At 34.9% G+C, this 13,578-nt stretch overlaps 1 protein-coding gene across 2 annotated transcripts in view; it reads left to right on the forward strand.

The window, feature by feature from the left end:
- The window catches only part of EPC2 (enhancer of polycomb homolog 2), a 113,737-nt gene that overhangs the window by 37,679 nt on the left and 62,480 nt on the right, over nucleotides 1-13,578 (forward strand). For both annotated transcript variants that reach the window (XM_063109264.1, XM_063109272.1), the window contains exon 2: nucleotides 80-239. In XM_063109264.1, the coding sequence (XP_062965334.1) occupies nucleotides 80-239 (160 nt within the window). The remainder of the gene's footprint in view (nucleotides 1-79; nucleotides 240-13,578) is intronic.

Below are 13,578 nucleotides of genomic sequence, written 5' to 3' on the forward strand. Positions count from 1 at the left end.
AACAAAGTAACTTTTAAATAGAATTATGCATTGAATTAATTATTAAAACAACTTATGTTACCTACTTTACATTTTCCAGGAACATCATTTACAGCGAGCTATTTCAGCACAGCAAGTGTTTAGAGAAAAAAAAGAGAGCATGGTCATTCCCGTTCCTGAGGCAGAGAGCAACGTCAACTATTACAATCGCTTGTACAAAGGAGAGTTTAAACAGCCAAAACAGTTCATTCATATTCAGCGTAAGTTTGTTAATTCTTTGTTTCTGTTTGTAATTTAAATTTATCAGCCAGTGAAAATTCTCTTCTTTTGCCCAAAGAAATTTTAATTTTTCAGTTCATACACACTGGTTAATAGAAATGTTAAACATTAAAGAATAAAATCCCTCTGTGCTTACATCTGAACTTGGATATCATTTTAAGTTTTAGTAACATTTGAAACATTTGATGTTTATGTAGTATAGGATTTTGCATAGCACTTATACTTTATTATACAACTAAAAGGTGGTGGATTACCATGCCCAAATGGGATTTGTTTTTAAAGGCCCAGTGGCCATAATGCCCAGGAACAGGGGTGAGTCTTAGGAAATTTTTCAGATTAGATCCTACCCCTCTACCTTCATCTAGTTTTTATAAAATTCTGCCTAATTCTGCCTCTTAATACTCTATTTTCCTGCAGCTGTTACTATTTAACTGATCACCATCTCTACCCTTAAAACCATTTAATAATCTCCTGTTATATTTACTGCCCTCTGCCTCCCATCCTTTTACTCTTCTGTCTTCACCACAAAGCCTACCTGCACCAGAAAGTTCTTCCTAAATTGTCAGTCTGATCAAACTATGCCCTTGGTTAAAATCCTACTGTTATTTATTTTCTACAGTAGTTTTCAGTTGATTATGCAGACAGATGCTAGTGTCTCAGTATCTAGTCTAGTTGTTTTTTTTAAATTGGATAGCTTGTTGAAATTCCAGGGCTCTGCTTCAGGCCTACCTAAAGCATCTACCTGTCTGAAGACCTTCCTGGCTGACAATGTCTGAGTATGCATCCTGGTGATGTGTATTTTTTTAAAAGTTCCCCAGGTAATTCTGAAACATCTGTAGATTTAAGACTGACTCTAAGACCGACTATATATTATTGATTCTAAGATGCACATTTTTCATTTTTGATCTTTGAGATGAGATTATATCTTAAATTCCTGTTCTCCAGAATTGAAGTCTTGTTCTTCTAAAGAGAATTTGCATTTGTTTCTGCCAGGAATCTGGGGATACTACCAACTTCAGAACACTTTAAAATCTTTGCTTGTGTTTTTGTTTTGTTCATTTGTTTGTTTTTGGACCACAATGTTAGCTTTAATTCAGTCTGCAGACCTGCTTGGAGTTCAGTCCTCCCCTCACCTCAGGGCAAGTTGAGAAGTACAAAGTTTTTTGCTTTTCCTTTCTGCCTGGCTGATTTATTTCCTTATCTTATACCGAGGGTGTTGTAACCCTTTGGTAATATGGTTTTATGGAGGAGTATTCATTCTGTTAAATTTCTTAACCTTTATGCTTGGGTCTTAAATATTTTTTTGGTCTTATGATACATATAGTAATGGTTCATCTTGTAATTGATGGCAATTTAGATTTGAAAGTATTCAATAATAGTCAAATTCTCTAGTATGAATACTTATATTTATGATTTGTTCCCAGCCTTCTCCTTTAACCTCATTTCCTGTTGCTCTTCCGCCAACTCTGTGCCATAGAGACTACTGAAAATTAACCACATTTGCCTTCTTTCACATTTCATACTTCCTTACATGTGCTACTCAAGTCTTCTTTCCCTTCCTATAGCACATATAAGAACTAACTCCCTTATGAAACTTACCCTGACTTTTCTCATTCTACCTCTCTTCTTTGCTTATTACAGTATCTTGTAAATACCTCTGTTAGAGGACTCACCATACTTTATTGCAATTATTTGTAACCATTCCTTCTCTCATTTTAGACCGTGAGCTCCTTGAGGGCAAGAACTATATCTCTTGTATCTTTAGAGTAAAGTGCTTGGTCTATAGGTGCTCAATAAATGGCATGTTTGTTGACTGAATTGTTTTAAAATGGCTTTTTAAAAAGCCCTTTAGTGGTAGAACCATTCTTTAGAGACTCTTCTCTGAAGCATTCAAGAGAAACACACATGCAAAAATTATTTATGTGATTTGTTTCCACTGTGTTCTTTGACTTTGAGTTCCTTTAGGTTGTTGAATTTGCTTTTACCTTTGTGTCAATTAGGAAGGAGACAGCTGTTCACAATAGGAATTTTAATGATTCTTTTCATGCCAGAGTATCAGTTGTTTTGTATTTTAATACCTCTAGAGCTAGACAGCAGGACAATTTGTAAAAATCATTCTAGGAAACTAAGAACCAAAAATTCAGTGTAAGTCATCTGGGCCAGGCCCACTGGATACAATAAACAATAATCTTGTGGTATTTTTCATTTCATTTTATTCTATTGTAAAAAATGGAATAAAGATAATAGAAAATTATTTTAACTATTCATTTTTTTCTCTTTTAGTCTGTCAACATATACTAACTACATAGTGTACTATACAATATCATAACTGTACATACAATTTTTTATTCTACCTTTTCTACTTATGAGTGTACTTAAAATAGTTTGTGGAAAAATAGAATTGAAGGATAATATGAATCTTTCCATGAACTTTTGAAGTACCCTTATAGTTTAAGTTAATCAGGTTTTAAATATAGTCTCTATCATTTTAAATGATTGTATGTTTTTCCACTAAATTGATATTTCCTAATTTACTTACTTATATGCTCATTATTGGACTTAAGGTTATCTGTATGAAATGTTGAACTCATTTCATGTTATTGTTGAGATCTTTTTCAAACAAGGCTTAAAAATTTTTTTTAAAACCTAACTTCTCTTAAAGCACTTAAACATAAGGAATTTCCAAAAATATCACTCTGGATTTTTTTCTTTTCTTCTTTTAATAGTAGATGTGAAAGAATCTCCATTTGCCTGGCCAGGAAAAAACAAAAACGAAAACATTGTAAAATTGCCACAGTAGGCTGGCCTTGTTCAGGCTCCTCACATTGCTTTCCTGGGCTTTGGCAGAAACATCCTTAAAATGCTTTGGTCTTGATACCTTTCACTCTGTCATCCACACTGCTACTGTTGTAGTTACTACCCATTTCAGAATTTTTCAATGATTCTCTGTTGCCTGTAGGATAAAATTTTATCATCTTGTATGATGTATAAGGCCTTCCTTTGTGACTGTTCAGCCATGTTTCCCTGTCTGTTCTTCCACTGTGACACTGCCGTTAACTGAAATAAACTGTTTGAGGGTCTTTTTCCTCCTCTACACTGTAAGCTCCTCAGGAACAGGAGCTCCATCTCATTCACTTTAGTATTTTTATTATCCAGTACAGTCTCAGATCCAGACTACAATCTCAAAACACTTTTAGTCCCCCTAATTTCTCTAACCCTTCATGCTAATGAGTTCTTTGCAGCTCTTTGACTTATGCCTTATTTTCTCATGCCTTCCCATAGCCCTTTAACTTCTCCACTTATTAAACTACAACTTGCCTCCAGGATTACCTTTAGGATACTTTTTCTAACTACTCTCAGAAGAGTGGTTGGCATTGTTTGCCTCAAGTTCTTCTGTGTCATGTGCACATCTTCACTGTGACACTGAGCACCTTCAGTTATGATTTTTTGCCTTCTGTTGCCTCAGTAGGCTGTAATGCTCATTGAGAACAGGGTCAGTATCTAGCATGTAGCTAGGTATGTAATTAAATATTTGCTGAATAAATGGATGAATGAATGAATTGATGATGGAAGATAAAAGCATACACATCGTGGCATTTTTGAGACATCAGTCTTATAGGACTCAAAATTGTACACAGAATCAAATATAAGTCTAAATTTATCAGTGAAATTGAGAGACCTGCTATGTGACATCCAAGTTAAAAATTAAAAGGTGAGCTCCGTTATTCAATAACAATTGTCATTTTAGGGCAAAAAGTGCCAAGAAAGAGTTGGGAGTAGAATGACCCCAGTCTGATAAGGGATTTGAGATAAACATTCTTGTTCCATTCTGTCCCTTTCATTACCAGTTCTCCAGAGTCACCTGTATTGGTATTCTTGCAGACTTATTTAGTCACAACACATTGGGATGTTCTTACCAAGTTGGAATCATCTTTAAGACACACAGTCTTTGATGACCCAAGATACTGAAACTCTACCTCATTTAGGCTGATTCTATGCACTGGTCGATTGTGTACCACATGCAAAAAATGCTCTGTTTTGCTTTAATACATTTGCTTTGGGTATCTCAACCCAGATATTTTATAGTTCTTTCATTCCTTTTGGAGTTCAATAACTTCATTAAATCAGGACCCAAACTTTTCTCCTTAAAAAAGCAACTTTTTTACATTTCAGTAAGTTCTTTATTTGATCTCCTATTACCCCTTTAATATAATATTTTACAGCTGACGTTAAATAGCTTAGCATTTTAGAACATGAAGAAACTTGAAATAGTGTTCCATAAATATTCTGAAGTTAATTTGTGTCCAGTTTTAAACTCAGTTAAATGGGTCTGGTAGCAGGGACTCTATTTCTTGTTTTGAAATGAAGGTTCATGTCCTCTTATCCCTACATTACATCTACAAACACAGATCAGTGAACCATCTCACCTGCTTGACTGAAAGAGAGTTCAGGAGAAAGGATAGTGGCCTAGCTCCTTATTATTATTTGTCAGGCAGGGAGAAGAATTCACTCAAAGAGAATTGAATTCTGCTGTTTGTATTTGTTCCCAAGATCATAAGCCCTGGGCAGATGCCTGTGTGTGTGGACACTGCTGTACACTTCAATACACTTGAAACTGGCTCCTTCTCAGTCTGATAAAGCTGACCATTGTCAAGTCTACATTGGAAAAAGAGGAAAAATTACACTTATTCTATGTAAAGTGAACCTGTATATTCGATGATGTTTTCAGCAAGAGAGAAATAGGTGTCTCATTATCCTTGGAATGTCCTTTGATATTTTCTCCATTAAACAAAATTAATTAACCCTTTTACCATGGAAAGGCAAACAAATTTTGATTGGTAAGAAGTAGAAAAGATCTAAAACAAATGATGAGCATTGTTTTGATTATACAGTAAAACTTCTTGGTGAAAAGGATGCATTTCAGGAACATCATAATCTTGTAAAAATGTCACTGGATGTATATTAAGAAATCAGATTGATCACAAATCTTATGAAGTGACATCACACATATAAATATGTAAGTACTAGAAAAACAGTGCCACGAGTATGGAAGAAGATTGTATCAGATTTTTGGAGAACACATTCTGAGTGAAGCTGTATCTTAGGTAGAGGTGATTAGAGGGGTGATTACAGGGACAGTAAGCAAACCAGGCCCTGAGGGCAACCTACATTCAGATCAGCTGGCTCTAAGGATCTTCCTCCCTTCTCAAATTGTGTGGAAGCTGTAACCACTTCTATCCTTGGACTAAGCTGTGAGTGTGGGCACTAGGGTTGAAATGGTAGAGCAGTATCTGGGTAGCTGCTAGACCAGGAAGAAAGAGGAGCCACCAAACCCAGAAGATATTAGAAAGAAATGCCAGGCATTTGGGGAAAAAGCAAAATGACTATTTGGTAGTCTGGGTAGAGAGGTGAAAGAAGTTTGAGTTCAAGGGAGTGGCCCCTTGGTCTATGTGTGTTTATCATGTCCACTATTGGGGGGAGAAAAAAAAAGATTTGCTGTGACTTTGAGTAAAATGCAGCACTGTAGATCCATGGTTAAAGAAATCAGGGCGAAAATAGAGACACTCATAGGTAAATTTGATGCATAGTGTGGTACATATTTTAGGAGTGGTATAATTTACAGATAAAACATAAAAGCAGGATTGGTCATAAGGTGCACGTCTCCTGGCATTGAAGCATTTAGAACTGTTCTCTGGGGCCTTCCAAAGAAGATACAGTGATGTAACCTAGCACACCTGATTGTGCTAATAGAAGGTACCAGAAATAGGCCTTCAGCATATTCACCTAGCAACTAGCATCTCCATGGAAGATTCTCCAGTGATGCTGCACTGCCATGGGAGTTGGCACTATTCAGCATCTTGCCCGTCTCCCTGTGTACGATAAAAAACTAAAGGAAATTTGCCTTCCCATCTTACCCCAGTAATATAAGTATTTTCTTATGTGCTTATTTTCCGAAAATTTTGATAGAAGACTAAACTTTTTCTTCTACAGTTATGGCTAAAAGACATAGTAAAATAGCTAACATTTACTGACCTCCATGTCCATGTCTTGTTAGTGTTTTCCATATAATTTATGTATACTAGACCAGTTATTACTCAGAAAAACCTCATAAGGCAGCTAATATTTTTACCCCCATTTTAAATTTAAGATGACTTAAAGAGCACAAGGCAATGCAGCTAGCAGGTGGAAGAGTAAGAATTCAAATCTAGGACATCTGGCTCCAGAGTGTGCCTGGACTATGTTATACTGCCTCTCAGTCATGGCACATCATTATAAGTTGCAAATACTTATACACATTAAACAGAAATCCATTACCGTTCAAAAGGGGTTGGTAAAAGGATCAACAGTAGGGGTAAAAGACTTTTTTTAAAAAAAATGCATAAATTGCAGGGTAGAGGACAGGTCGTCTGCTGATAGAAAAGGCAGATGCACACAACTTTTATGCCATATTGTGATTTGGCCTGGCAGAGGATTAATGAATGGGAGAGTACTGTGCATGTGTATGAGGTAGGTGCCAGGCAGAAGGAAAAACATGAAGAAAAGGGAAGCATGAGAATAATAAAAATAAGCATGTCACATTTTACTATATTCCTTAGAGTAGTGAGGAGCTCCATTGAAAGGGGGTGAGTTTTATCTTTTGGGAAAGCCCAAGATCTGGATTTTAAAAGAATCTTTTAAGTTTTGCTAATCAAAGACATTGGAGGGAAAGCCACTAGGGCAATAGTATGGGCTGAGTCTTTAAAAGAAAGTAGTTCTCATTTCAACACATGCATGTGCATGCACATGCACTCGCACAGAATAAGAACATATATGAAATAAGAGGATTGGCTAGGACCTTTGGGCTTTAGGAACTAACTGAGCAGAGCTAAAGAATGGTTTCTAGTGCCTTTGGGTGTCCTGTCTTGCTCCAAGTGCAACCCAACTTTGAAGATAAATCTCGCAATCCTTATAGAGGGAGGCCCAAATTAGAAATGGGCTGTGTGGCATTTATTGATTTCTAAACCTCCCACAAATGCTGTGCCTGGCAAAAAAATAACATTTGTTTTGAATGAAATGGACTGTGTAGGACCTCAGTCAGGTGGGCTATATTTTCTCCATCTGTTTAAAAACAACACGATTACCGTACCGTACCTCTCAGGTTTCAGAGGAAGCTAAAGATAATAGAAGGGATGTTAAGGATGAGAGAATAAAACGGCAGTCTCCATGATGATGATGCTTTTTAAGTAATCCAAGATAATATGTTAGTGATTAAAAGACTTGTTTCTTTCTGATGTTCTTTTCAGTAATCAAGTTTGTAGGAATACATAATCCTCTCTCTAAAGTTGAGTAAAGCCACTCCCCCCACCCCCCAAAATTGGACCTTGTTCAAAAATAGTTTCTCATTACTGGTGTTTTATTTTTTTATTTTTTGAAAAGTTGATTTTTATGCTCTAATTATAATGAAAAGTAAAATGTTACAGAAAAAAAATTAATAATCCCATCTCCCAAAGATAACCCACACAGACATAAGTTGTGTTTTCTTCCCTTTTTTAGAAATATGTATTATACTGTGTGTATGCATGTATATATGTGTATGGGTATTTGTGGCTTTTGCTTTTTTTTTTTTTTTTAACTATCATTGAGTAAGCATTTTTCCATGTGATTAAATAATTTTAATTTGTGAAAGCTGTAAATTATTACAAGGAATTAGTTTTATATCCTTCAGTAGTCAACAGGAATCTGTCAGAAGGCCATTACTGAAGATTTTTGTTTCTACCTTAATGATTTTTAGGCCCAGATTATTTATGGTTTTATTATATTAGTGAAATATAAATTTGCATTTCAAGAAAATAAGGTTTTAGATTTAAAAAATTAATAGACTTTATTTTTAAAAACAATTTTAGATTTACAAAAAACTGAGCAGATAGTATAGAGAGTGTCCATGTGCTGTCCCCTACATATACACAGACACAATTTTCTCTACTAGTACCATATTGGTACATTTGTTGCAGTCAAGGATGTTGATACCTTATTAACTAAATTCCGTAGTTTCTATTATAGTTTGCTGTTTGTGTTGTAATTTCATGGATCCACCATTACAGTATCCTATGGAATAATTTCACCACCCTGAAAACTCCTTGTATTCCACCGATTCATCCCTCTGAATCCTGGCAGCCACTGATTGATCTTTTTGCTGTTTCCTTAGTTTTGCCTTTTCCAGAATGTCATATGGTGGGAATCATACATAGCCTTTTCAGATTGGCTTCTTTGACTTATCAATATGCGTTTAAGATTTTTCCATGTCTTTTCATAACTTGGTAGCTCATTTCTGTTCATCATTGAATAATATTTTACTGTATGGATAAACCACAGTTTGTTTATCCATTCACCTATTGAAAGACATCTTGGTTGCTTCCAGTGTTACACAATTATGAGTAAAACTGCTCTAAACATTTGTGTGCAGGTTTTTGTGTGGACGTGAGTTTTCAGCTCATTTGGGTAAACATCTAGGAGCACAATTGCTGTATCATATATGGTAAGAGTATGTATAGTTTTGTAAGAAACTGCCAGTCTGTCTTCCAAAGTGGCTGTACTGTTTTGCATTTCGTTGACAGTGAATGAGAGTTCTTGTCACCCTGCATCCTTATCAGCATTTGTAATTGTCAAGTTTTTGGATTTTAGCCATTCTAATAGGTGTGAGATGATATCTCATTGTTTTAATTTGCCATTCTCTAATGATCTAGGATGTTAAGCACGTGTTCATATGATTAAATGCCATTTATATATTTTCTTTGGCAGTTTCTGTTCAGATTTTTTTTTTACCATTTCTAAATCAGATTGTTCTATTATTGTGTTCTAAGTGCTCTTTGTATGTTTCACATACAGGTCCTTTATAGATATGTGTTTTGCATATTTTCTCCCTTTCTGTGGCTTTTCATTCCCTAACAGTGTCTTTCACAAAGCATAAGTTTTTAATTTTAATGAAGTCCAGCTTATCAATTTTTTTCTTTCATGGATTATGCTTTTGGTGTTGTTTCTGAAAGCATATCACTAAACCCAAGATCATTGAGATTTCTCCTTTGTTATTTTCTAGAAGATTTATAGATTGTATTTTGCATTTGCATCTCTGATCCATTTTGAGTTATTTTTTGTGCAGAGTGTAAGGTCTGTGTCTAGATTCATTTTTTCATATGGATGCCCAGTTGTTCCTGAACCAGTTGTTGAAAAGACTATATTCTTTTTCCGTTGAATCACCTTCGTTTCTTCATTGAAGATCATTTGTTTTTATTTGTATGGATCTATTTCTGGGTTCTCTGTTCTACTCCATTGATCTGCTTGTCTATTCTTTTGTCAGTATCATGCTGTCTTAATTACTGTAGCTTCATGGTAAGTCTTGAAGTCAAGTAGTATTAGTCCTCTGACTTTGTTCTTTCTCAATACTAATCTTGGCTCTTCTGGATCTCTTGCCTTTCCATATAAACTTCAGGATCAGTTTGTCAGTGTCCACAGAGTAACTTGCCGAGATTTTTGTTGGGATTGTATTGAATCTATAGATCAGTTGATTTTTGTGTATTACCTTTGTATACTGCTATACTTTATAATTAGTTCCAGGAATTTTTTTTTTCCCCATCAATTCATTGGTATTTTCTTTATAGACAATCTTGTCATCTGTGAGCAAAGACAATTTCATTTCTTTCTTCCCAATCTGCATTCTTTTTATTTACTTTTCTTGTTTTATTGTATTAGCTAGGACTTCCAGGATAATGTTGAATAGAAGTGGTGATGGGGACATCCTTGTTGCAGTTATCATGTTAGCTTTAGGTTTTCTACAGCCATTTTCTACAGGTCTTTATCAAGTTGAAGTTGTCTTTCTCTAATTTTGGTATTAGGGTAATGCTGGTCCCATAGAATGAGTTAGGAAGAGTTCTCTCAGGAGCAACTGTAGGGATTGGTATATAGGGAATGGTATAATTTCTTCCTTAAATGTTTGGTAGAATTCACCAGTGAAGCCATCTGGGCCTGCCTGGTACTTTTCTGGGGGAAGATTTTTTCGATTCAGTGCCTTTACGTATAGATCTTATAAAGATTTTCACTTTCTTTTTGAGTTGGTTTTGGTAATTTGTGTTTTTGTCCATTGCATGTAAGTTATCAATTTGTGGGCATAGAGTTCTGTGTTTATCATAATAATATAATTTTATTATTTTTTAGATGTCCATCAGATCACTAGTGATGACTCCTATTTTATTTTTGATATTAGTAACTTGTCTTTTTTTTTTTTTCCTTAGCTTGGCTAGGGGTTTATTGCTCTATTCAAAGAGCCAGCTGGCTTATTTTGTAAACTATTTTCTTATTTCAGAAATTTGAAAGCTGTAAAAGGGTTTATGTTTTGGTAATGAGAAAGAATATATTCAGCATATTTCAAACATTACCTCATTTTTGGAGTGTTAAAATCGTGTAATCCTAGCTAGGTAAGCAGTATTTGTTATTACAGCAACAAAGGAGAAAATCAAAATCTTTTGGTTAAATTTGCCTAATGTAAAAATAGCTTTTTCTTGAGATTAGGAGATGAAACTTTGCCTTTATCTCTTTCCTTATTTTGTTTTCCCTCACAAATACTCATAGATTTGGGGAATTTCAGTATAGGTCATAACCTTAGAAACTGTCTAGTTTAGCCCGTGGTGATTCCCAAACCCAGAATTAAGGGACCTTGCTGTGCTTCCCTAGCTTCATCTGAGAGCTAATAAGTAAGCATCTCTTGGAAGTGAGAACTAGGAATATGAATTTTTAACAAGTTCTTCAGGTTATTTTTAACCAGGCTAGTCTCTTGCGGTGGAGAACTACTATATAGAAGGCCCAATACTCTGATTTCACAATCTCGATAACAAGAGCTAGGAAGATTAAATGACTTATGTAAGGTACCACACTGGTTGGAGAAAGTGGTAAGACAAGGCCTCAAGTTTTCTGATTCTTTGAAGTCTTCACAATATAACACACTTTCTGTGATTTTAATCATTTAGTGGTGCAAGGCACTGTGCATGATACATGTATTAAACACAGTTTCTGCTTTTAAAGAACTTAAAATAGAGGATTTTATTTGTTCATCATAGTGCAGCCAACCAACATCCCAAAATGAGTAAAATGTGTTTGGTCCTTTTTTTTTTTTTCCTTTTTGTTATCAATTTTGGAGTATTTCTGGTAAGTCTATTAATTGTGACCTTTCAGTGCTTCCTAAAATTTTAGTTATTAGTAATAAATCTTTATTCATGAAAAACCTCTCCTGTTTTTTCCTCAACTATGTGTTTTTCTTCCATTCTGTCGGTTTATTACATTATAGAACAGTGTCTTTTAAAGTATGTTTTGGGGAGCTGTAGTCACCTTGATACTCCTTGGAATGTTTGAGGAAGTTTCCAAAGGCTTGTTCTTAGTTATATTGTATCAGAATCATCTGTTTTGTTTTTGTTTTTTGTTTTTGTAAAAGGAAACACAAGCAAAAAACACATTCCAGTATCCCTGTCTTTGGGGGTAACACCTGAAAAGTCAGTTTTAAAATCATGCATTGTTCTATCTCACATGTCAAAAAAACAAAACAAGTGTTGGTGAGGATGTGGAGAAATTGGAACCCTTGTTCATGGGAATGTAAAATGGTGCAACCATTGTGGAAAACAGTATGATGGTTCCTCAAAAAAGTAAAAATAGAATTACCATGTGATCCAGCAATTCTACTTCTGTATATATACCCAAAAGAATTGAAAACAAGGTCTTGAAGAGATATTTGTACACCCGTGTTCGTAGCAGCCTTACTCATTATAACTAAAATGTGGAAGCAACCCTAGTCCATCGATGAATGAATGAATAAGCAAAATGTGGCATATACTTACAATGGAATATTATTCAGCCTTAAAAAGGGAAGCTATTCAGACATGTTACAACATGGATGAACCTTGAGGACGTTGCTAAGTGAAATAAGTCAGTCACAAAAAGACAAGTATGTATGATTCCACTTATATGAGGTATTAGAATAATCAGAATCATGGAGAGTGGTTGCCAGGGATGGAAGGGGAAGGAAAATGGGGAGTTATTGTTTAATGGGTGTAGAATTTCAGTTTTACAAGATGAAAAGAGTTATGGAGATAGATGGTAGTCATGGTTGCACAACATTATGAATGTATTTAATACCACTTAAAAACAGTACACTTAATATTTAAGAGGTAAGTTTTATGTTACGTGTATTTTAATGCAATAAAAAGAAGAAAAGAAAAAATATGTAGATCTACACTCAAATTTGAGAATTCTTGTTCCTGAGGAGTCAATGATTGACAGTGCCAATTGGCATATTAAAATAAAGGTCTCCAAACTCATCAGTAAAGGACTCAACATATTTACTTGTCTAACCCCTGAATCCCTCCCTCGTTCCCCCAACTTCCCTTGTAAATGGTGTTCATTTGCTCCTTTCAGGAACTGGAACAATGGCAGCAGTATAAATAAGCCCAGAATTGGGGGCAAATTAGCTTTGCCCATTGTATCCAGGGAAAGCCTTATACTTCTGAAGTGGGCCATAGGCTCCCAACTGTGTCCTGGTAATCTTAGGGATTTCTAATGTAGTTTTTCTTGTTCTTTTATTTTATTTCACCTTTTTTTTCAAGGTAAAGGAATAGTGCAAGGAACTTCTTGTAGCCATTACCAGACTCAACAAACCATCAACTTCTTGTTTTATTTATTCATTACACTTCTTTTTTTGCTAGTATGTTTTAAAACAAATCCCAGTTATATCATTTCACCCATAAATATTTCTGAGTGTTTATCTCTCAGAGGTAAGGATTTGTTTCTCTATTAAGCATAACCACAGTACCATTATGATAACAGAATTAATGATAATTCCTTGAGATTGTCTAACCTAGAGGAACTTTTGGACAAATAGAATTTCCAGTTTTAGGGGCTGTCTTTGTAGGTTCTAACCGTCAAATAAGATGTTATAATTTATATATTTACCACTACATAATTATCATTAAAAAAAACTCTTGAAGTACTTTCCTAACAGTAGTTAAATGGTGATAAGTTTTATAGTATGAAATTCAGGTGTCTCTTTGAAGATAAGCATGTAGCAAAGGTGATGGATCATTAATGTGAGCTCAACTTGTGAATATTTACAAAACCAGAACCTGCCTGGCCCCTGAAAGTAGCTGTAGCTAGAAATTATAGTAAAAAACAAAACACTATTTAAACCTAATTATGTTACTTATGTCATTCTTTATGAACATATGAAGTTATGTTACCAAGGTTAGCAATGAGATTTCATAATTGATTTTTTAGACGACATTTCCCATCTGTTATTTGTTCAGG

This window comes from Cynocephalus volans, chromosome 1 (genome assembly GCF_027409185.1).
Source record: "Cynocephalus volans isolate mCynVol1 chromosome 1, mCynVol1.pri, whole genome shotgun sequence".
NCBI classification, from domain to species: Eukaryota; Metazoa; Chordata; class Mammalia; order Dermoptera; family Cynocephalidae; genus Cynocephalus; species Cynocephalus volans.